Source organism: Felis catus, chromosome X (assembly GCF_018350175.1).
Source record: "Felis catus isolate Fca126 chromosome X, F.catus_Fca126_mat1.0, whole genome shotgun sequence".
In the NCBI taxonomy this organism is placed as follows: Eukaryota; Metazoa; Chordata; class Mammalia; order Carnivora; family Felidae; genus Felis; species Felis catus.
In genome coordinates this window covers 1,529,874-1,554,179 of record NC_058386.1, presented here as the reverse complement: position 1 = coordinate 1,554,179, position 24,306 = coordinate 1,529,874, and the positions used below count along the sequence as shown (strand labels likewise).

The following is a 24,306-nucleotide window of genomic DNA, read 5'->3' as shown; positions in this document are numbered from 1 at the left end:
ACGTGATGGTTTCCTTTGGGGGTGACAAAAATATCTTGGGAGCAGACAGAGGCATCTGCAGTCCCAGTATCATGAGCACAGTGCGTGCAAGGCAGGCCCGAGCGTCTTTGCTTCCGTCGCGGGTCCTTCGCAGGAGATGACCTCCCAGCACGACCCCATCTCAACCCGGTGAGTGTGGTTAAGGGGGGTCACTGGAGTCTCTCTGCAAGCCGCTGCAGAAACCCCTCAATTTGGCCACTATGGGGGGGAGGGGAGGCAGCCACCAGCAAGAAAACAGGAGGCGTGTGCACCCGTCCAATGTTACTTACGGACCCTAAAACTCCAGTGTGGCAGAATTCTCACGTGCCATAAAATATTACTCTTCTCAGAGATTTTCAAACCACCTGCGGTTATAAAAGCCATTCTCAGATGGCAGGTGGGATTTGGACGCTGGGCTGCAGGCTGGTGACGGTCACACTGTGGCGTCCTGGGAGGCACATGGTCTGCTGAACCCCCTTTTTCGGAGGCGCAGAGTGACCACATAATGTGGCCCCAGTCCCAGGACGACGCTCCCACCCCACCTGCTGGAGATCAGAGGGAACACACACGGGTACCTGCACAGACACAGCTGACAAGGCAGGTTCCTGTCCTCTGCACCCGAAACACCGAGAATCCACATGCATTTCCACGTTCAGGGAGATTTTTCAGAAAGAAAAGCTTCCGTTCGCTGGAAAAAAAAAAAAAGCAGAAATGATACAGACACCACCCTGGTCACACACGGCAACAGAACGGGAGACTGGTCACCGAATCCAGGAAAGCTGAGAACACAGAAATATCACGGGGACATTAAAAAATAAAACACTTAAAAAACCCTTGAGTTGACAAAAAAAAATGGGAAATGGTGACTCTCTGGAAAATAGAAATAATGAGAAGATTCCGAGTCCACAGTTGAGCCCGGAGGAAATGATAGATCTGGGATATTTACAATATTCAATAAGAAAGGATGGGGAATCAGGGAAATTAAGAGTTCAACTCGAGGGGTGTCTGTGTGCAAGAACCTGGAAACCCAGAGAAAGCCAATGACAAGGGCCACGAATTAAAAACACAGAAATGGCAAAGATAATCATCATCCAACCATTATTTCAGAACCGAAACAGGAGACACAGAGAGGATACAAACTCATGGGATGTAGAGTTCCCCACAGACCTGGAGAATGTTGAACAAATTATAAGGAAATTCTTTGCTCAAATCTGTATGGAGGCATGTTTTCTTTTTAATGTCTATTTATTTTTGAGAGAGGCTCGAGCCCCAGGCCGGGCTCTGTGCCGACAGCTCACAGCCTGAAGCCTGCTTGGGATTCTTTGTGTCCCTCTCTCTCTGCCCCTCCTCCACTCATGCTCTATGTCTCTCTCAAAAATAAACATTAGAAAAAAAATTTTTTAAGTAAGTTTTTAAAAAGCTTCACAACCAAAACGGCACTATGTTTAATATGTAAAGAGTTCCCACGAATCAATAACAGCAGGGCCAATAATGCATATAAAAACGGGCAACGGGCATCTCAAACGGGTCCCCCAGAAATGGCCGTAGAAGTGAATTTTCCATACACACATTCCCAATCTCACCTGTGTTAAGAGAACTGCAAGGTAAAACCGTTGATTTCATACTGTGTTTTCAACTAACAGTGGCAAGGACCCATAAAGCCAGGAGGGTTTTTGGAAGATAGCTGAGACATCACTGGGAATGTCATGGATTGGCACAGCCTATTCTCGTCAACAATTTTACACACACAGCCTTCTAACAACGCCAACCACAGACATTTCTTTTTATGTCCGTGCGACCTTGACGTGAACCTATAATGAAACGCACCTGGTGTGAACTTGAATCTGGAAAGATGTGGACCCACCTTCCAGGAAAAAACAAGCCTCGTGGACATCTCTCTTACATGTATACATTTATTTATGAATGAGTCACCCACAGCTCCCCTCTACTCTCCTGTAAGGAGACATTTATGCTTATAGTAGGGCTGCAATGCTTGTAAAAACATCAATGTTATTCACAGAGTCACAAAACGATTTTATGCACTTTTTTCTTACTGTAAAGCGAGTCTATGTGCCCAGTCTGATGCTGAAGGCTCGTTCGGGAAGAATGTGGATACCTGTGTGCTGCGTTTGTAAACCTAGGTGTTGTGTGTTAGCACTGGGACCCAGCCGTGTTGGATAACCCAGCCCTCAGTCCCCCCTGACAACTGGTCTACCCCAACACTTGAGATGTGTGTGTTAGGTCCTCTGGACTCCACACGGCCATGTTCACTTCCGCACATACCTGAGCCACGGAAAAACAGAACATCAGAACTTCTGCACTGGATGCGATTAATCTCGATGAAGCCTTCCCAAGAGTATATACGAGCATGCAAGTCAGCAGCCTTCCAGTGCGTGCAGAGCCCTACACGGGGTGGGGGTGGGGGGCAGTGTTTCTCAACGTACAAAAGTCCTTGTTTGTTTCGAGGAGGACGAGTATGCTTTCCGTTCATTTCAAGCTGTTAGGAAACATGTCAGGAGATGCCCTGCCACAAGGGAGTCTTACCCCAAAGTTAAAGGGAGCTTTCACATCAAAGCAGTTAAAACATTTTGTAAAGACGTTATAGTTAACAAATTCCCAACAACAACAACAACAAAAAAAAAACCCACATGGAAGAATGAGGGGACTATCTGATGCAGGGGAGTATCTATGAAGTATCTAATTCAGGGGAGTATCTATGAAGTATCTAATTCAGGGGAGTATCGGAAGTATCTAATGCAAGGGAGTATCTGAAGGCAGGGGGGTAATCTAAGTATGAAGTATCTAATGCAGGGGAGTATCTGAATATGAAGTATCTATGCAGGGGAGTATCTGAATGCAAGGGAGTATCTGAAGGCAGGGGGGTAATCTGAGTATGAAGTATTTAATGCAGGGGAGTATCTGGAGTATCTGAATGCAAGGGAGTATCTGAATATGAAATATCTAATGCTGGGGAGTATCTGAATGCAGGGGAGTATCTGAATATGAAGCATCTGCTATGGGGGAGCATCTGATGGAGGGGAGTGTTTGGATGCAGAGGGTTATCTGGATGCACGGGAGTATCTGAATGCAGAGAAGTATCCCCTGCAGGGGAGTATCTGAACACTGAGAAGGACTTGTCCCCCATGTACCAAGACCAGTGGAAGGAAACAGGCAGAGAAGGAAAATCCCAAAACTGAAAGGCTACCCTTAGGTCGGTCATTTGTGTCACAGCCCCAGAAAAGGGACCACAGCCCTAGCACTGTGTCCCACAGCCTTTAGGAGTCACCCCATGGCATTGCATTTAAGGAAGAAGTACTTGGTTCCTTATTTCTTTCTTTATTAGTCTGATCTGAAAAAAAACAAAAAAACAAAACTCCTTCCAAATGAAGGAAATTCTGAGGACACTAATTGAAGGCTTGTCTTGCTGTCTCCCAGGGTCAATGGCCCAGAGCTCCCGGGATGGGGGCGGGGGTGGGGGGAACTTCAGTGGGGTCGGGATTCAAATGACTTTGTGATGCATGGTCGGCCTTTCACAGCCCCCAGGGAAACCCCTAGCGGCCACGGAGAAGCTGACCACGCGTCCCCTCCGAATGAACACGGGGTGTTAGTGATGTTCCTCCACCCAGCATAGTGCAAACAGGCAAAAACACATGTCAAGCAGAACATGACAGAGAGTCTCAACACGAGCACAGGCGTGGGCAGGTCGGGGCTGGATCCTGCTGGAAACACGGGGGCCGCGTTCGACGGCTGCATAGCTTCTATTTCTCCAGAAGGGTCCACTGAACTGCCAACAGACCGAAAAGAAAAGACTTTGCAAGCCAGTCCCGGTTGCCCGTGACTCTCGGCTTCCTAAACCCCCCCAGAAGCAGGTGCCTCCGGGACTATAGGCTACACGTGACCTCCAAATGCACCATCAACGGCAAAGTCTGACCCTGATCTGCTTGAGAAAGAAATTTCAAGAAATTTCATAGACCAATCAACTGTAGCAAAAACAAAACAAAACAAAACAAAACAAAACAAAAAAAAAAAACACACAACAAGCCTTCCAGAAAAGTAGTGCTTCAAGACCCTAAATTTGGGGCGCTTGGGGGGCTCAGTCGGTTGAGCGTCCGACTTCGGCTCAGGTCCTGATCTCACGGTCCGTGAGTTCGAGCCCCGCGTCGGGCTCTGTGCTGAAAACTCAGAGCCTGGAGCCTGTTTCGGATTCCGTGTCCCCCTCTCTCTGCCCCTCCCTTGCTGTCTCTCTCTCTGTCTCAAAAATAAACATTTAAAGAATTAAAAAAAAAAAAAAAAAACCCGTCCCCTTGACCTCATTCTGCACCAGGTTGAGACAACTGTGCAGAAGGAACTGTCACAAACCACGTCTCCGAAAAGGAACCTTTAACCCTTTGCTGTGCATCAGGGGGCTGAGCTCCCGGCTCTTTATGCACCGCGGGGAAAGCATCCTAACGGGCATTGAAAGAGCGTCTGAGACCAAAGTGGGTGCCCTCTGAAGCCTGGATCCCAGCCCGGTTTATCCTGCGTCCCGGAACCAACGTCCTGGAAAGCATGGGGGCGTAAAGGTCCACATCCCACGTCCTGCGTTGTCCCGGGACAACCGGGGGACGCACGGCGGAGTCAGGGGGACGGGGGCGGGCGGACGGGACAGAAGACAGAAAGGCCGGCGGCCTTGTGCTCACCGGGTTGGTCCGAGTTGGTGCTCTGCTGGTGTTTCGAGCTCACATCACCTTGGTCGGCTGAAAGGAAGCAGAAAAGATGCCCCCAGGGGTGAATCCAGAGAAGGCCCCTTGTATCCGTGAGGCTGAATCAGCCCCCCAGCGTCCCGCCTGCCCCCCACCATCACAGGGAGCAGGAAAGGTGCAGACACAGCCCCATCCACAGGGTGGGGTGGGGGGAATCCATGGCTAACGGGGTCCCCTCGGCTTGCGCTTGGGTCTCCTTGTCATGTTTCTGTCACTTTCCAAATTTCTGTTTCTAGGCACGAAAGCAGACTCGGCCGTGCCCCCAGACACCCCGCCCCCCAAAACCCCAGCGCGGATACGCAGCCCGAATCGACAGAATTCAACACAAGTCCCAGCTTCGCGGGCAAAAAGCGTTTATTTCCTGACGGTGGCCTCGCTCAGGAGCGCAAGGGGCACGTTTTTGGCGACAGGGGGGCCTCAACACCCACGGCAGGTCGCAGACGAACCGCTCACGCTGGGGGGGGGGGGGCCTGGAAAACGCCCACAAGGCACAGGGAGGAATCCTAGCGGGAACGTCCACGTGGGGCGAAGGTTGTCGGCGACACGTAACAGGGCGTCTGAGGCTCGGGCGCGTGTGGTCACAGGATGCCAACTTTGCAGGACGTTCGGAAGGCATCGCGTAGGGGCCGCGGTCGGAGGGTGCGTGGGCTGGACGCCGTGTGGCACAGGGCGGGGTCTGCGGTCTTGGGAGCAGGGGTGCGTCCTGACCCCCAGAATCCGCACGCACAAGGCTGGGGGGGGGGGAGGGGTGGAGCAGGAAGCCAGGCCCAGTGGGTGGTGTTGGCTGTGATTCAGCCGGGACTCTGTCACACCCGGGTGGGCGGGGCCGCAGGACAAAACCCCAAAGCCCCAGGGCGGTTCTCCCAGATGCAGCTCTAGCCTCTTGCAAAACCCCCGGAGATCAGTGTGGCCCGTGGGGAGGCCAACCCCGGGCAGGCAGGCCCAGGCCTTGTCAAGGGCAGGGACGCACGGCCACATTCCCCTCTCCAGGGGGACGCATACCTACCCTGGAAACACCGGGCACCTGTCCCCGGGCCCCTCATGCTGCAGGCCCGAGGGGACCCCGGATTGCACACAGGCACCGTTCATCGCCACCTCCAGGACATTAAGGGACCACGTGTCGCCGTGTAAGCCGTTAGAGACACTGCAGCTTTGGGGCAGGCTGGGGGGGGGGCGGTCCCCAAGCCCGAGGACTATTTCTGTCACACACACTGAGCACTCAGAACCCCAATCGAGGCTCTGGGGGAGCACTCAGGAGCACGGCCCAGCAGTGCCTGATTGTAGGTCCCACTGAAGGCTTTGCTGTTGGGGCCACACAGACCCTCCACTCAGACCATCGGCCGACTGACTCCCGATTGTAACATCCTGGGGTTTTTAGGGAAGGGGGGCATTCACCCCTTTTACGAAGCCTGGTCAGAGAGATAGCTGGAAACTGCTTCCTCGGACACAGAGTGGGGGCAATGCACCAGAAAACCCCACAAGCCGCAAAATCAGAGGTTCCAAGTTGCACGGGGACGTAGAAACCCGGTGACCCGGGCCGGCCGTGTCTGGGGACCCTCCAGGGACCGCGGGGGCAGCTCCCTGCCCTCCTGCCCGGTTGGCTAGCAAACAGGAACTCGACGGTCAGGAACGTGGTGATGTTGTACGGCCGACCCCTCAACCCCCCGCCACTCTTCCCTGGCAGTGAATTCAAGCTTAAAAGAAAATGTGCGTCTTCTTCCACGTGAGGCTACCTATGCGTGGGACCTAAGACAACATGACGAGCCTCCGTGCATCTCGAAGGCAGGAAACACACACCCCGGCCGGGGACGACCCCCTCACCGCGGCGACCGACTAGGCATACGGACAGGGGCAAGTGCTCGGCTCTGAGGCTTAGCGGACAAACACTGACCACACGGGAACGTCTTCGGGCCTGCACGGGGCGTTCTGTGCGTGCCTACATCCTCGGCTGGTCTGAAACGAAAGGTCGGGAAAGGAAAGAAAAAAACAAAAAACAAAACAAAACAATAAAATAAAATAAAAACAGAAAAGGTGAACTTTGCAGAGGTCTGAGGCGGGTCCAGCAAAGCCCCCGAGAGCAGCCGCCAGCTCGGACAAAGACGCTGTTGGGGCTCAGAAGTATACAGCAGGCTTTCGAGACTTTTTTTTCCTTTTTCGCAGCAATGATTAGACACCAAAGTGCAACAGGAAGCCGAATCCGAAACGAAACCAACATCGAAGAGGAGAGGGGGGCAGGAGTGGGGAGACAAGCAGGGAGGGAGGGAAAGACAGGGGAGGGACGCCCCAGCTGCGCACTCCAGCAACGCCTCAAGCATCTGCTACTAAGATGCTGAAGTGGGACCGACCACGGGCCCACGTCCAAAACGGCTCTCAACAGCCCAGCGTGCACCCTTTGTTAGAAAAACACACTCAACCCTTAGGAACATGTCCAAATCATTAGGACCAAAGGACACATCTACCAAATTTCGTCAGCCGTGGATACTTTTCTGGGCGTCAGCTTGGAACGTGATACCAAAAAGCATTTAAATAAATTTTATCGGGGCGCCTGGGGGGCTGATTCGGTCAAGCGTCCAACTTCGGCTCAGGTCATGATCTCACAGTTCCTGACTTGGAGCCCCATGTTGGGCTCTGTGCTGACAGCTCAGAGCCTGGAGTCTGCTTCTGATTTGGTGTCTCCCTCTCTCTCTCTCTCTGCCCCTCCCTTGTTCATGTTCCATCTGTGTCTCTCTCAAAAATAAACATTAAGTTTTTTTTTTAATAAATTCGTACGAAGACAGCTAGCATGTGATCGACACACTTCCACGCTGAGAGAAAACTTCAGTTTGCACCCACTTGTTCGACATTGACCTGCATGCAGATTCAAGAGACACGACAAACTCCAATGCAATAACAAAGTCCTGGAAAATCACATTCTTTACAAACAGCCCCAAACCATGGCATCTCTTCAACCACTGGGACGCACTGGGGCCACATCCTCCTTGCAAAATGTCCGAGCCCACAGTGACATCTGGGTATGCACTTCTTTAAACAACTATCCCGGCAACAAAACCTATAAACGGCCCCACACAGACCCCCAGAGGGTCTAGGGACTTGTGTGCCCGATGGCGAGACCAACACAGAACTTGATTCCATAACACAGGTCGAAACACCAAAATGTCTATTCACGCACTCAGAAAAAATACTCTTCTGCATTAACGTCTTCTGGTTTATAGAAAAATAGAACCTAATTTTCTTTGTCATAACACTGGGCATTTTATGGCTACAGACAAAAATGCCTAACAACTGAAACCAGAACCCCCAGCTTCCTTTCCTTGTTATGTTTTGCCTCTTTCTTTGCTCTTTTTTTTTTACTTTTTCTTTGTACATCTACATCAGCTAAGATCATGAACCCCATAACAACCACAAAACAAATAAAGATTGTAAAGTCACCCGCAATGCTAATTTGGCTCATGCAGAGTGGAAGACTGGATGACATTCTGGGGAAATGAATTTAGCTAGGTCCTCGCTCCCATACGTTGACTCACGGACTGCCCTCAGCCCATTCTTCAGGAAAGACGGCTTTTATTTTTGAAAATTGTAAATTCAACTATTCCTACCTGGGGAGATTTTGATTTTCATGCCATGCAATGGCCAGAATGTTCCAAGACCCAGGAATGAGGTGCGGAGAGAATGGAGAACACTTAGTTTTCCAAGGTCCTGATCCCATTCCAAATATTGGACAACGTCATCTCCATGAGGACTCCTGGGTACTTGCCCAAGTCCCTGTGCTTTGGCATATGGATGTCAAATAGCACCACAGCATCCAAGGGAGGACACGTCCCTTGCTAAGACAAGGTGACAGAAATGCTTTGTGACACCAGAATCTGACGGGATTTGGAAACCCAGTTTGGATTTGAAGATCACCTACAGATTTTCAGGAAATCGTTGTGCCTGCACTTCCTGTGCATTCTTCCCTAGCAGGGTGGCTTCCTCCTCTCCTGGCTGAGCATCATACTCTGAGCTGAGCGTCTTCATACAGTGTGACAGAAATGAAGTTGAAACAGAAACAGAGATGCAGTTCTCCTGAATCCCCAACTATTTAGGCTCTCTGCTATTTCTAGGAGAAGCAACAGGTGTTCTCATTGGTTTCCTCTCTCTCGTTCCTCTCTGCATGTCTTCCAAGGGCATTTTCTTGACCTTGGCCATCCTTCCATTTGGGCACATCCTTAACCTTGGCCAGCGGTCCACTTGGGCACGTCCTTGACCTTGACCAGCAGTCCACTTGGGCATGTCCTTGACCTTGGCCATCCGTCCATTTGGCCACGTCCTTGACCTTGACCAGCAGTCCACTTGGGCACATCTTTGACCTTGGTCATCTGTCCCTTTGGGCATCCTGGACATTCAACATTCAGACAACCAGGCACAGTGACCTGAGCACCCCTGATGGAAGTCACCCAGTCATATGTGGTAAATAGACATAATCAGGCACTCTTAGCCTTCACTGCAAGAAGACAGTAAGGGTGCTGTTGGGGACTTTCAATTTCAGGCTATATATAAATTGAGTTTGTGAATCTAAAAATCTGGAATGATGGGAGATTGAGGGTAGACTCCCACCCTATAGTCTAACTGTGTGTCACCATCTAATGACATCTTTTGTGAAGTTCCCCAGAGTCCTTAGGCAGTGGTCCTTGAAGATGGAAGGCAACAGCTAAGAATGAATATGGAATTGAAGCCACCAGTAGGTCAGGAGTTCAGACATCATGAGGCTCCTCCAAGGAGGAGTAGCATCCACAGTCCATGGGACCCTTGAAATCACATCAGAGCCTACCTGTCATTATTCTTGCAAGAGGGAAAGCAAGTGACCTGGGCAGAGTGACCCAGAGATGCATGAACGTGAGCTATGTTCAAAACAGAACTTACTGATGCCACAGCAAATCCTATGTAATTCAGGGACTCTTACATATATGGTCCCAAAACACCCAACAGTGCAATTCCAATCCCTGTGTCAGTAAGTGAGGCACTGTCTACAGCCACCTATAAGTTTTATATCCCATCCAAGAACCCTCTCAACTACCTGTTGGTACGGGATTGTACCAGAAAAGGAATCTGTTGCCCTGTGTTTCGATTTTAATTCCCTTGGGTGGAGAAAACAATATGGCGGCCCCCCAGCCATCGCTCTGGTCCAAAGGATAATGAGGTGGCCGTGATTGTCAGTAACGACGAACAAATGTTTCTAAGTCCTAACATTTCTTCAACCAACCCGTCAAGACTTTGACACACAGCCTTACATATCCTCACAAAGGGCCCTTGGTGTGCAGATGACCATCTCCCCATTTCACAGACGGAAAACCCAAAATGACAGGGGTGGTTAGTGACTTCCAAATCTATAGCGATTTCCTGAACTATCAGCAGCCTCGCACGTGTCTCATGCCAGCCAGACTTCTGCTTTGTTTTAGTTTTAAGAAAGCACAGATTTCCAGTTAGTAAGGCACAAAAGAAAGGAAGCTATTGTGAAAACCTTACCGTTTTCTTTGAAGCACAATTTTTTCTTCTGGTAGGCGATAAAGCTAGAAATTGCCCCAGCCACGGCCACCACGACGGCCCCCACGATGCCAGGGACCACCCCAGGGGAGTCAGCTGTGGGAAGAAGCACAAGGCACCGTTACTGGGGACTCCGTGACCACAGGGTGACCGTGGAGGAAACCCCACTCCTGAGCCTTGCCCAACTCCCACCTCCAATCCATCTGCATGACACGAAGGGCCAGCTGCTCTGCACCCCGAAACTCCCATCTGGAATTGGAATCTGTTTGACTACGGGCACCATTTTGGATGGGACACCCTGACTCCTCTCCTTCCCTAACTAAGGCCAGTGCTCGGGTCCCAACAGGTCAACGTGGAAACTCTCAGGGAGGGCAACATGGCCGACCGTGCGTGGTGCCCCTCTGGGACCAGTCCGAGGTCATGTGGCATCACCGTCTCCACGCATTTTCTGGAAATCAAAGCCGCTGAACCCCTCTGTATGTTCCGTCTGATTTACCAGGACGGTGCTCCCGTTCATTCCCAGAGTGGGCGATGGGACATCCATTGTCTGCTGCCCTTGACACATGGGCGTTCCTGGTTCTCGGGATTTCAGACTCAGCGGGGACTCGTCCCCCTCGGCTCTGCTGGTTGTCAGTCCTTTGCACTGGGACTGAACCACCCCAACGCCTCTCCTGAGCCCCCGGCTTGCAGAAGGCAGCCTCCCCAGTCGTGTGGGGCGATTCCTTAGAATCAATCTCTTCCTGTGTATCTGTACCCATATCTGTAGACAGATGGATCCCAACGGTTCTGTTCCTCTGAGGAACCCAGGGCAAGACCGCTGGCATTCCTTCTTAGGGCACTCTGGGAAAACGAACTTAAAATGCAGGTCGCGTCGGCACCCCTGGGCTGCGTCCCCGAAGGGCGGTCAGCCAGCTCTTCAGCTGAGCGCTTGGGGCGTGTGTGGCTCGGACCAACCACCAGCTTCGGTGTCCCGTGTGCCGGCATCTTTGGGACGACACAGCCAGCACGACAGGTGTGGTCTTGAGCAGCCTGTTCTGCTGTCTCTCAACAGCGTGTGTGAGAAACTCCAGGCGTCAGAAACCAGGGATACCTACCCTGCTCCTCCCCATCAGGCCTCGGGCCTCCACCGCCGGGGCCATCGCCACCGCCCCCTGCAACGGAGAAACAGGCTGGCAGACGAGTTGCATCGGGCAGATTTTTGGTAGAGACAAACTCCCACTAAGGATCAGCTCCCGGGACCTCGAGCTGCGGAGGGAACTTGGGAATGACCTTGCAGAGACAAGGCCGGGCACACCTGTCCTTTCCCGTTGTTGAGCGGGGACGTCCCCGCTTGGCTAAAGGGAACTTCGGGCTTGCCCCCATGCACCTGACTGAGACCACCGCTCCCATGGTGGACTCCAGGAGACCTAGTGACTCCTGGCTGCCTCAGGCCTGTGGCCCCTCTTGCTGGGCTCAGCAAGGATCCCAGCCAGGGCCTTGGAGCCCACCTGAGACCCAGCCCCTGGCTACGAGGAGACTGAAGGCACATCCCTGCTGACTCCCAGATATGTACAGGGGACCCTTGAACAACGAAAGGGGATTAGCAGCGTCTGCTCCCTGTGTGGTTGAAAATCCATGTACTTGGGGCTCCTGTGGGGCTCAGTCGGCTAAGCGTCTGACTCTCGGTGGCAGCTCAGGTCATGATCTCATGAGACTGAGTCCTGAGTTGGGCTCTGTGCTGACGGCATGGAGCCTGCTTGGGATTCTCTCTCTTTCTCTGTCCCTCTCTTTCTACCCCTCCCCTGTTCATACCCCTGCCCCCGTCTCTCTCTGTCTCAAAATGGGTGGGAAACTAAGAAAGAAAGAAAGAAAGAAAGAAAGAAAGAAAGAAAGAAAGAGAAAGAAAAGAAAGAAAGAAAGAAAGAAAGAGAATGAACGAAAGAAAGAGAGAGAAAAAGAAGGAAAGAAAGAAACAAAGAAAGGAAGAAAGAAAGAAGGAAGGAAGGAAGGAAAGAAAAAGAAAGAAAGAAAGAAAGAAAAAGAAAGAAAGAAAGAAGGAAAGAAAATTGGTGTACAATTTTCGATTTCCCAAAAACTTAACTACGAATAGCCTACTGTTGACAGGAAGGTTTACCGAACACGTAAACAGTCGACACGGTATTCTTACAATAAAGGGAGGAAGGGAAAACAAAATGAAATTAAGAAAGTCATAAGAAAGAGAAAATGCATTTGCAGGACCGTGCCGTATTTACTGAAATAAACGCACGTGTAAGTGGACCCGTGGAGACCAAACCCGTGTTGTTCAACGGTCAAGTATATGTTAAGACAAAGTACGTGTAAATTCATATGTAAATATATGTAAATATAACATAAATGTAACCAACACGTAAATACATATCAATATAATGTAAATGATAACACATATAAATATATTCTACTTACTATAAACACATATATTACTATACTTACTTTATATGAACATTTTTACTCACTTATGTAATATGTATTATATTTAAGGACTGTTTTGGACCCTATTCCAACCTAAGATTTTAAAGCAAGAGGTAGAGGGGCCCCTGGGTGGCTCAGTCGGTTAAGCATCCGACTTCGGCTCAGGTCACGATCTTACGGTTTGTGAGCTGGAGGCCCGTGTCAGGTGAGCGTAAGCCCGGCTTCGGGATTCACTCTCTGCCCCCTGTGAGATTCTCTGTGTCTCTGCCTCTCTGCCCCTCGCTCACTCACGCTGTCTCTCTCAAAATAAGAAAAAGTGGGACGCCTGGGTGGCTCAGACCTTACTTCATCCGCAGCACCAAATAGTCACCGACAAAACAGGTGATTGGTGCATCCAGGAAACGTGAAGAAGGGCCTGTCTGGCCGGCTTCCAGCCCATGTATATGGCGGGTAGCTGCCTGCGGTCAACACAGCTCCCGGGGACCAGCCCCCGTGGAGCACGTCTTACGGTCCACAGCCTTGATGCAATCTGCAAATGGCAGAGATGCGGAAGAGAGTTCCAAGCAGGCGACTGTGATTGCACTGAGCGCTAAGAGCCTAGACCCCGCCGTGATTCTGCACAACAGGTGGGTGACAGGGAGGAAAGAGAAGAAGCCATCGTTCTACCTGCATCTGAGGCTCCATCGAGGAGATCGGAATCTGAGAAGCCACCTAGAAGAGAAAAACACAAGTGTTACCTGCCATCCTGGGGCTGTCAGGAGGGTCTCGATGTCTTGTAACGAAAGAAAATGCCATCAGGATCAAAAGCAGAGCGGGGACAGGTGCGCAATCCAACAGGGATTATACTTTCTGGAAGAAATGTCTCCAGTATGCAATGACAATTTAATTCCCAATTCTATTTTAAGCTCCTGAAAGTTAGCCTCACCAAAAGCTCTGCTACAGAGCCTGAAAGACTCCAAAAAAACAAAAAACAAAAAAAGGAAAACATATAGCAATCTTTTGGATGAATATACATGAAATGATCCCAAAGGAACGTTAGTAATAGCCCTACCTGTTCACTCCCCCCGTTACTGGTGACACATTTTGTTCACGTCTCGACTCTGGACTCGGCCACGAGACTCAGAGGTTAAGTTGTCAAAATGGAAGCCAAGCCAGTATTTTAAAGTAGCCTCTGTTGGGCCGGGCGGTCTTGCCCATTGAGAGGGGCTCACCGAAGCTCGTGGCACAGAGACCTCAGTCATCCAGACAAGCCAACCCCAGAAGACCCACCCACTGACCACAGACACTGGACAGCCACGCCCAGATCAGCCAAGCCACGACCAGAGTCAAGCCCCGCCCCTCCCAGCCCTGCCCAGACTCAAGCCCCGCCCCGCCCAGACTCACGAGACAGAACGACTCAAGCCCCGCCCAGCCAAGCCCCGCCCAGACTCAAGCCCCGCCCAGCCCCGCCCCACCCAGACTCAGGAGACAGAACGATTAAAAAAATTTTCCGCCACACTGGGTTTGGGGATCTTTTGTTAAGGGTCAATAGCTAGCTGATGCACATCAAATTTAATGCATCAGTTTCACGAAACCTATCATGATGAAATACGGGTCATTCCACAAAGCCACATACTTTGCAGGAGGACATCCTTCAGCGTATGACGCGAGAACTCACGGGTTAAAAGAAAAAAATATATATATGACCACATGCATTGACAAGCACATGGCCCTGATAAAACTGAATATGTCCTGGGCTTTCTACCCAAGGCAAAATGATTCCAATACAAGAGAAAGGAAAGAGAAAATATAAGTATAAAAACATAAATATATACACACGATTAAGAAACCATTTGCCAGTAATATGATAGTCTTTTCATAAAAACTAAAAAACAAAGGCAAAGTTATTAACAGGTAATAGGATTCTTCATTAAGTGGCTAGTGAGGAACGATGTACAGAATTCATTTCTGGGTTACAGAAATGAGCCCCCAAATAGCGGACATTAAATGTGTCCGCAGAGGGGCACCTGGGGGGCTCAGTCGGTTGAGCATCCGACTCGGTTCAGGTCATGAACTCGCGGTTCCTGGGTTCCAGCCCCGCGTCGGGCTCTGTGCTGACCGCTCGGAGCCCAGAGCCAGCTTCGGAGGATTCTGTGTCCCCCTCTCTCTCTCTGCCCCTCCCCTGCTCACACTGTCTGTCTCAAAAATAAATAAACATTAAGAAAAAGCAAACATCTTTTCGAAAGCGGCTTTTCACTCCTGGAAACCCCACAGGACCTTGCCCCGCAGAGCCCATGTGGTGCCCAGGCCACCGTGAAATTAGTGCCTCTCTGAAAGGGAGCCCACTATCCTCTGAGAAACGCCCAGCGGCCCTGAAGGGGAGGGAGTCTTACCGGAAGATCCAGGCTGCTTGGGGTCTGGGTTAGGCTTCGGTTTGGGTGGTTTAGGTGGTACTGGGTCATCTGTTTGTAAAAGGTAAGCGTTGCATTTATGAGCACTTTGCAGTCAGCAAACACACACACACACACACACACACACACACACACACACAAGAAAAAAAAGAAAACCAAGGAAAAGGCATCAGTTCACCTCCGCCTGGTTTCCCAAACAGCTAGGAATTGGACTGTACCCTTTCTCAGGGTGGGGACCCCGGGACACAGTCCCCTGCCCATTTCTTTCCCAGTGTCAGTACTCACCTTCAAGAGAACTGGGCCCTTCCCACGCTTCTATAAGTTTCCGACAGAAACCGAAGCAGATGTCTGGACCGGCTACGGAATTCGAGGGACCCAGCCCAAAGGAAAACGCGGGGCCCACGGTTCAAACTGGACTGAGCATTTCAGTATGGCAGCCACAAGCCAGGCTGGGCTCTGGGTCAGTGCGTGCACGGGTCACATGCCTGAGCTCACAACGTCACCCCAAAGACGGTGAGCCCCGGTGCAGAATAAACGCAGGTGCACACGGGGGCAAACCACACAGCCAACAGCAATGGCCAACAAGGACAGGCCGTCGCCTATGTTTTGGTGGGTGACAGCCAGTGCCTGCTTGTGAGAGACCACGCTCATGGGAATGATACTCATGCGGCGATCGGAAGGAAAGTCAGCCACACGGGAGAGTTACGAAAACCATACTTACGGCTTCCTCCCCCGCCGAGGGCGTCTTCCAAATTCAAGTCCGAACTGTCTGCAAGGGAAACGTGTCATCAGCCCCGAGGCTCCGGGGAGGAATTCAGACCCCTAAACGGACAGAGAAGACCCTGCTTCCCCAGCTCCCTAAATGCTTTTCCCGACCCCAGTCTCACCAAGGTCAGAACGTCAGAGCCGCCTTCCTGACCCGTCACATGAAAACAGCCACGGGCGAACCCAAGTCCCCCAAGAGTGGCCACAGCCTCGGGGGAGGCAAGGCTCGGAGCGCTGGGGACAGACATGTGACACCGTGTGTGGGCGGCCGTGCACCTGCGATGGGTGTCTCCGGGCCCAGGCGTGCGGGACCACACGACGGGAGCCTCCCTGATGACCCAGGTGGCCTGCGTGTTCCGAACCCTTTCCGAGCTGTAGCTACGTCTAGGGGTTGCAACGCGCTCTGGTCCCACACCCTTTGCCAGCTGGTAACCCACAAGGACGTCAGCCCCAATTTCTGCAGAGAAACCACGGGGCCCACGGGGTTCTCAAGCAGCTCTGGGGGCCGACGGGGGACGGGGGGGACGGCGAGGATCTGCCCGTGCCCGCCAGGGACGTACGCCTCTTACCTGTGCCGGGCTTCTTGGGGGGCGCCGTGGGTTTCTTGTCACTGTCTAAAGAGAAAAGACAGTCCGTGAGCGAGACTGCTCGGGAACTCTGAGCCCGCTGAGGACCCGCCATTAACAGGTGCCGAGCAAGGTTTTCACTGAGACCAAGAGCATGCGCGTTACCCCGTGGCTGCGTTGCTGTCCCCTCCCCGGAGCATCCAGATGTTCCTCCTCGGTGTATACAAAGGCATTGACCCCGGTACAGGCTGTGTTATACTTAACTACGTGTGGCTAAAACTCACTGTCCTGTGTGAGCCTAAATTTTAACATTACCTCCCACATGTCACAACTACGAAATTTTAAGAGCACTCACTGTCGAGGGCATCCGACAAATCGAAATCCTGGCCTACGAGGCAAAAAAGAAAAAAAAAAGTCTGATTACGCATAAGAAACGTACAAACGTGAAAACTGAGGAAATACACAGAAAGGGGCTCATGGGTTTTGTGAGGTTGGCAGCTTTAAAAAATTTTTTTTAACATTTACTTATTTTTTTAATGTTTTTTTAATGTTTTATTTATTTTTGAGACAAGGAGAGACAGAGCATGAACAGGGGAGGGTCAGAGAGAGAGGGAGACACAGAATCCGAGGCAGGTTCCAGGCTCCAAGCCGTCAGCCCAGAGCCCGACATGGGGCTCGAACCCACACACCGCGAGATCGTAACCTGAGCCGAAGTCGGACGATTCACCGACTGAGCCCCCCAGGCGCCCCGGCAGCTTTTTAAAACGTACGATGAGCTAGGGCTTCTCATCTGGCCCCCATGTCCACGTTCACACCCCGAAAAGACGTCGGGGGACATTCGAAACGGCAATGATCTTAAAACGTAGCGGCAGAGTTACGAGAGTCAGAAAACGTGGTGATTTGGTCCGAGCCTGGTTCATGAACAGCAGACCCCTTGCATTAATGAGCAACGAGTTCCCACATGATGGAAAACACACAGAGGGAAAACTCGCCCCTCATGTGACCCACGTCTGTGACCACACAGCCGAACTATGCTTCCTGCAGAATCAGGAGACAACCCACAAAACACACACAAAAATATTGCTTAAGCTCCCGGGTCCCCGAGAAGTGGGGAAAGTGCCCCGATGTGCCTTGTTCTTTGATCCCGTTGCTACTGCGTTTATTGAAACCATTTTAGTCCTGTTGTTCAGAAGCCATTTCTGATGGGCTGCAGGAGAGGAAAGGGGACGAGTCTTGGAGGAGCCTGATCGGGCTGTCCGGTCAGCTGTAAGGCCAGTGACAGTGGGTCGGACGGTACCTGTGAGGTCAGAATGTTAAGGGACACCAGCCCCAGCTCAGGAAGTGCTAGACATTTCAGGCTGCGCGAACATCCCCGGGAGCCAGGTCAGGGTGGGGAGTGTTCGCTTCTATGCGATGTGTGCGATGTGTGACCCAGGCTGGGGCCTGTGATTGTCCCCTCTGTCGTGTGTGTGTGTGTGTGCGTGCATGTGTGTGCGCACATGTGCAGGCGTGTGTAGGTGTGGTTTGTGTGTGTGCATGTGTACATGCACGTGCATGGCCTGTGTGCATATGTGTGGATATATATGTGTACGTGGTCTGTGAGCACGTGTGTGGATATATACACACGTGTGCATAGTCTGTGTGAGCGCATACGTGTGTATGCATGTGCACATGTGCATGCATGGTCTGTGTGCATATGTGTGGATATAACGTGTGCATGTGTGTGGATATATACACACGTGCACATGGTCTCTGCGTGTGCATGTGTGTGCATGTGTACACGTGTGCACGGCCTCTGTGTACGTGCATGTGTGTGTGCCTATATACACATGTGTGCATGGTCTGTGTGCACAGGTGTGGATATATACAGACGTGTGCACGGTCTGTGGGCGTGCATATGTGTGTATACATGTGTACATGCGCGTGCATATATATGTCTGCATGGTCTGTGTGTGCATGTGTGGATATATACACACGTGTGCATGGTCTGTGGGCATGCATATGTGTGTATGCATGTGTACATGTGCGTGCATGCTCTGTGTGCATATGTGTGGATATATACGTGTGCATGGTCTGTGTGCGCATGTGTGGATACATACAGACGTGTGCACAGTCTGTGGGCGTGCATATGTGTGTCTGTGTGTGTACATGTGCGTGCATGGTCTGTGTGCATACGTGTGGATATATACATGTGCATAGTCTGTGTGTGCATGTGTGTGTGGATATATACACATGTGCACATGGTCTCTGCGTGTGCCTGTGTACACGTGTGCACGGCCTCTGTGCATGCATGTGTGTGTGCCTACATACACATGTGTGCATGGTCTGTGTGCGCATGTGTGGATATATACAGACGTGTGCACGCACATGTGTGTATGCATGTGTACATGAGCGTGCATGCTCTGTGTGCATATGTGTGCATATATACATGTGCATGCTCTGTGTGCGCATGTGGGCTGACCGTAACCACCGACCCAGAACTCGCTCTCCCTAATAAAATGCTGCCTCCTCTCCCTGCACAACCTGCCGGGACAGCTCCTTGAGCTCGTGGGTCCCCTCGGTGCCCCTGCTGCTGACCCCACGTGGCCTCCACACAAACCCTGTAAGAGCAAACGAAGCAGGGGTGGGGGCACCCTGCCAGCCAGCACCCTCCAGCCCCCCACCGCCCCAGGCTGCCCTCTCTGCCGTGGTTCTCCCCCAGAACTCTCTGCAATGCACACCACGTGGAAGGTCCCCATACTGTCACGAAAACAAAGTCTGGAGCCCGCTGCTCCCAGGACCCCAAGGTCTGCCAAGGGCAGGTCTCACGGTGCACGGGCAAAGGAACGATGCCCCCTTCCCAGCCTGCTCCCCACCCGCCTTGTGCACGCAGAACCCCCTCGAACCCCAGAGCAAGAGCTTGGCTGCCCGCTGTTGCACAATTGTGCAGATGTGTGCAAAAGTCACACACACACATCGAGATCCGCTGAAACCCCCACAGGAACTGGCAAGAAATGCAATGATTCAACAGCCAGCACTCGACGGCCAGGAACACCGCCCAGTGTATTTCCAGCCTGACTTAATCTATCCGTCTACACAGCCCCCACTGTGCTGCCTGCTCCCCACACTGCCTCCCGGGGCCGATGGAGCCAGAGGAAACAGCAGCACGTGGGTCCGCCAGGCCCGAGCACGTGGACGGGAGCCTGGGAGCCGGCCCGGGGGCCGGCACTCAGGCACAGAGTCCCCCGTCCCGGAGGAAGCCGGCCGCTGTGAGCGGAAGCCTGTGCCTCCCCAGACGCCCAACACCCCTCATGGCTGCAGATGTTCGGGGGACCCAGGGTGACTCACGAGGGGCGAGGCCACGCCTGGCAGGACACATGCATGAGTCACCCCCACGGCACCTCCCTCCTGCAGCCCCTCCCGACTCACATCGGTGTCACGTGGGGACACGGGCCCAGCCACACGCAGTCCCCGAGCCGCCCCCTGCCCCCTGCCCCCGGGCAGGTGGAATATGGAGTAAGTTATACACATACGTTTGGAATAAGTTTTATACATATGTACATATACATAGAACATAGAATTCTATGTAGAAGTTAAATTATAGACATATAATATTTACATACGCATACGATATAGAATTATATATAGCATATAGATTTACAGACATATATTTGAAATAAGTTCTGTATATTCACATATATACAGAATATAAAATTGTATATAGAACATGGAATAAATCATATACCTATGTGTAGAATAACTCCTATATATTCACATGTATATAGAATAAAAAATTCTATATAGAACATAGATTATAGACATATATTTGTAAGTATACACCTACATGTATAGAAAACAAGATTGTATATGGAATGCGAAATAAATTATAGACATATTTAGAATAAATTGTATATGCTCACGTATATATAAATATGGAATTACACATAGAATCTGGAAGAAATAATATACATATTTGGAAAAAATTCGCCATATTCACATATATAGAATATAGAATTATATATGGAATATGGAATAAATTATAGACATAATTTGGGATAAGTTTTATATGTATATTTACATGGAAATACATATATCCTATTATATTCTAACTATATCTAATATGTACCGATTCTATATATGTAATACATATTCTAAATATATCTGTTCTATATTCATATATATTTGTCTATATAATATAGAATTCTATATACAATATGGAATAAATTATAGATATTAATTTAGAATAAATTACATTTATATTTACATATACCAATATATGTAAATATAGTTACAATACTAAATGACAACAATTGCAAATTATATAGGTTATACACAGACCTTATAAATCCTATAGACAAATTATATAAAAACTAGAAGTCACTTACACAAAGAAAATTACAATAGGATTAATTAAAAAAATGTTTTGTAACATTTATTTATTATTGAGACACACGGAGAGACAGAGAATGAACGGGGGAGGGGCAGAGAGAGAGAGGAAGACACAGAATCTGAAACGGGCTCCAGGCTCCGAGCTGTCAGCCCAGAGCCCGACGCAAGGCTCGAACCCACCAACCCTAAGATCGTGACCTGAGCCGAAGTCGGGTGCTCAACTGAGTGAGCCACCCAGGCGCCCCACAAAAGTATAGAATTAAAACAGAAAGCAAGTCGGGAAAGCAAGCCTCACATCCTCTGTCCCACCCCTTTCTCTCTGCCCCTCCCCTGCTCACACGCACACACACTCTCTCTCCCTCCAAAATAAATAAGCATTAAAAAAACACGCAAATCACACGCGGCTTGCTGGCCTGACCCAGATACCTCTTTGTCGCCCTAACCGGTCTGGTGAGCCCGTGAGCGGGGCGTTGGGGAACATCAGAGTCCCAGACGTGCCTGTGCAAACGCATTCCTGGGAATACACGGGGAGCGCCTGCCCTTGTGTCACTGTCTGGGGGCCGCTGGCCCTGCTGGCCGGGACCCTTCACTCTCTCCCCGCTGTGGCTGCTTCCAGACCATCTGCACCGCCCCCTCCCCCCGGGGGGGAGGGAGGCACGGCTCCCCACAAGGCGAGCTCCTACCTGACTCCCGGCCCCCAAGGGTGCTCCCTCCCAACTGCTTCCTGCACCCCCCACCCCACCTGGCCTGGCCCCAAATGACCCCTTAGACGAGCGCAGACATTATTAGCTCATGGAGCCGTCTGCGGCTCCACAAACTGGCCCGAGGTCCCAAAACAGACTGGACGTTTCTGCTTATTAATTACATGATTCATGCAGGTTCCACGGCACGAAGTGTGGGGAACGCTGAATGAGTGGGTACTCGTCCCATCGTTGCTCCTAGGGGATTTGCGCGGTTACCTTCTCTCGCCTTGGGTCATGTGTCCGCCAGCGCATCCATCCACGACCCTGTCGTGCATTACCGGGAGAACTCCTATTCGTACCTCAAAGCCCCGAGAAAATGCTGCCTCCTCCAGGAAGCCCTCTGTCACTCCCCCTGGGTGTAGACTGACGCATTTCCTCGCGAGTTCTCAGCTCGGGCTGCGGGTGATTTCCTAAGTACGGACGCTCAGGCCATGCTCCAGGCCAATCAGATCAGAGACTCTGTGAGCCGGGACCCAGGCGCCGGTGTCTGAAAGCCCGCCGGCATTGCAGGCTTTTACTTCCCTGAGATGCCTTGTCCCTCGCCTCTGATCCCTTGGTCCAGACTCTGCCAATAGCCCGTGTCCCTCCAGCTGGGTCTGCACGCTGCCCATCACCGAGGGGATCTTGCACAGCCAAGTGCGAATGTGCACCTGTCTCCTGCCAACCCTCCAGGTGAGTTTCACACACACATCCTGGCAACTGAGGCCACCCGTCACGTACCCCTGCGGTTCCACAGCCAGAAATAAGCTGTGTCCCTGCAGCACTCTCTCTCCTCAGCCTGCACACAAGCTACCTGAGACGTCCCCACGGCCCCACCTGAAAAGCCCTCTCCCCCCTTCAGGCTTCTGTTGCTATGATGGTCTATGCAGGGTGCCCATGGTGGTCTCCACCTGCAAGGAGCTCTCTCTGGCCTCTCTGGGGGACACTGGTCCCTGCTCCCCTCAGGACACCACACCAGAAGGGGTACCTTCCCTGCCACTCGCCAGGCAGAGAACAGACAATGGGGACCAGGTATTTCTTCTGCAGGCGCCCGAGCGAGCCAACAGTATGGAGAGAATGCAGATACCACTTGAAATTCGATCTGCGCTGACGGAAGGCAAGCGGGACAGCCAGTGGCTGGGTGTGTGGGTAAGTGGACACATGGATGGGTGAGTGGGCTTGCGGGTAGATGGGTGAGTGGATGGATGTGTCAGACAAATACAGAAAGGTAGATGGATGGATGGGTAGGTGAGTGGATGGGTGGGTATTTTGATGAATGGATGGACAGGCAGATAGCTGGACAGACAGATGGGTGTATGGATGGATGGATGGATGCACAGATGGATAGGTATGTGGGTAGGTGCGTGGATAAACAGGTAGGTGGCTGGCTGGCTGGCTGGCTGGATGGATGGATGGATAAGTGGGTGGATGGATGGATGGAGGGGAGGGATGAATATGGGGGAAGGATGGATGGATGCATGGATAGTTGGTTGAATGGGTGGATGGATGGAGGGGAGGGATGGATGGATAGATGGATGGATGGATGGTTGAATGGGTGGGTGGCTGGGTGGATGGAAGGATGGGTAGGTGGGTGGGTGGGTGGATGGATGGATGGATGGATAAATGGGTGGGCTGCTGGACAGATGGATGGATACATGAATGTGTAGATGAAAGAAATGATGGATGGATGGATGGATGGATGAAGGGACAGGTGGGTGGGTGGATGGATGGATGGACAGATGGATGAATGGATGGATGGATGGATGCATGGGTGGATGGATGGGTGGATGGACTGATGGATGGGTGGGTGCATGGATGGGTCGATGGAAGATATAGATGGAAAGATGGATGGATAATTGAATAGGTAGGTGGACTGATGGATGGATGGATGGATAAATGGATTGATGGGTGGAAGGATGGATGGATGGGTTGATGGAAGGTATAGATGGAAGGATGAATAGATAATTGGATAGGTAGGTGGACTGATGGATGGATGATGGATGGATGGATGGTTGAATGGGTGGACGGCTGGGTGGATGGAAGGATGGATGGAAGGATGGATGGATGGATGGATGGATGGATGCATGGATGGACAGATGGGTGGGTGGATGGACAGATGGACGGATGGATGGATGGATGGATGGATGGATGGATGGATGGATGGTTGAATGGGTGGGCGGCTGGGTGGATGGAAGGATGGATGGAAGGATGGATGGATGGATGGATGGATGGGTGGATGGAAGGATGGATGGATGGATGGAGGGACGGACGGATGGATGGTTAGATTGGTGGATAGATGGATGGATGGAAGGATGGATGGATGGATGGATGGAAGGATGGATGGATGGATGGATGGACGATAGATACATACATACATACATACATACATACATACATACATACAATGATAGATGGATGGGTGGACAGATTGACAGAATGGATGGAAAGACAGGACGGATGGACAAATAGCTATCTGGGTGGTAGACACGTGGCCAAGAGAGATAGGGCAGCCTGTCTCCAGGGGCTCCCAGGTGGAGGTGTACACGTCTCCTTGCTCTGAAAGCAGCTGGACTCATCACAGCAAATCGTGAGCACATATCACCCACCAGGAAAGGAGTGGGTCACAACACAGGGAGCCGGCCTGGGGCTGGGGAAGGGATCGGGGAGAGGGAATACAGACAGGAACACGAGCCTTAGCTTAGCACCCTGTGTCCTGCTACTGGACAGGAAGCTCCTGTGTGCACCTCTTGGGATGCCAGCACCACCTTCCCTAAGGTGCCACGCCCGA

General features: G+C 51.4%; 1 protein-coding gene across 3 annotated transcripts in view; it reads right to left on the bottom strand.

Moving 5' to 3' along the window:
• Positions 1-1,915: 1,915 nt before the first annotated feature.
• CD99 (CD99 molecule (Xg blood group)) overlaps positions 1,916-24,306 on the bottom strand; it is a 31,394-nt gene continuing 9,003 nt past the window's right edge. The window contains exons 2-11 of one of the 3 annotated variants that reach the window (XR_006593347.1): positions 16,784-16,816; positions 16,432-16,476; positions 15,819-15,866; positions 15,080-15,148; positions 13,374-13,418; positions 11,375-11,431; positions 10,263-10,376; positions 6,652-6,713; positions 4,698-4,754; positions 1,916-3,802 (exon numbers count right to left, since the gene is read on the bottom strand). Coding sequence is in view for 2 of the 3 variants with exons in the window: in XM_045051305.1 (XP_044907240.1) it covers positions 3,777-3,802; positions 4,698-4,754; positions 10,263-10,376; positions 11,375-11,431; positions 13,374-13,418; positions 15,080-15,148; positions 15,819-15,866; positions 16,432-16,476; positions 16,784-16,816 (494 nt within the window). In the remaining variant the exon portion in view is untranslated. Of the gene's footprint in view, positions 3,803-4,697; positions 4,755-5,096; positions 6,714-10,262; positions 10,377-11,374; positions 11,432-13,373; positions 13,419-15,079; positions 15,149-15,818; positions 15,867-16,431; positions 16,477-16,783; positions 16,817-24,306 lie in introns of those variants that run through there. The other 2 variants (XM_045051305.1, XM_045051306.1) reach the window with 2 other exon arrangements.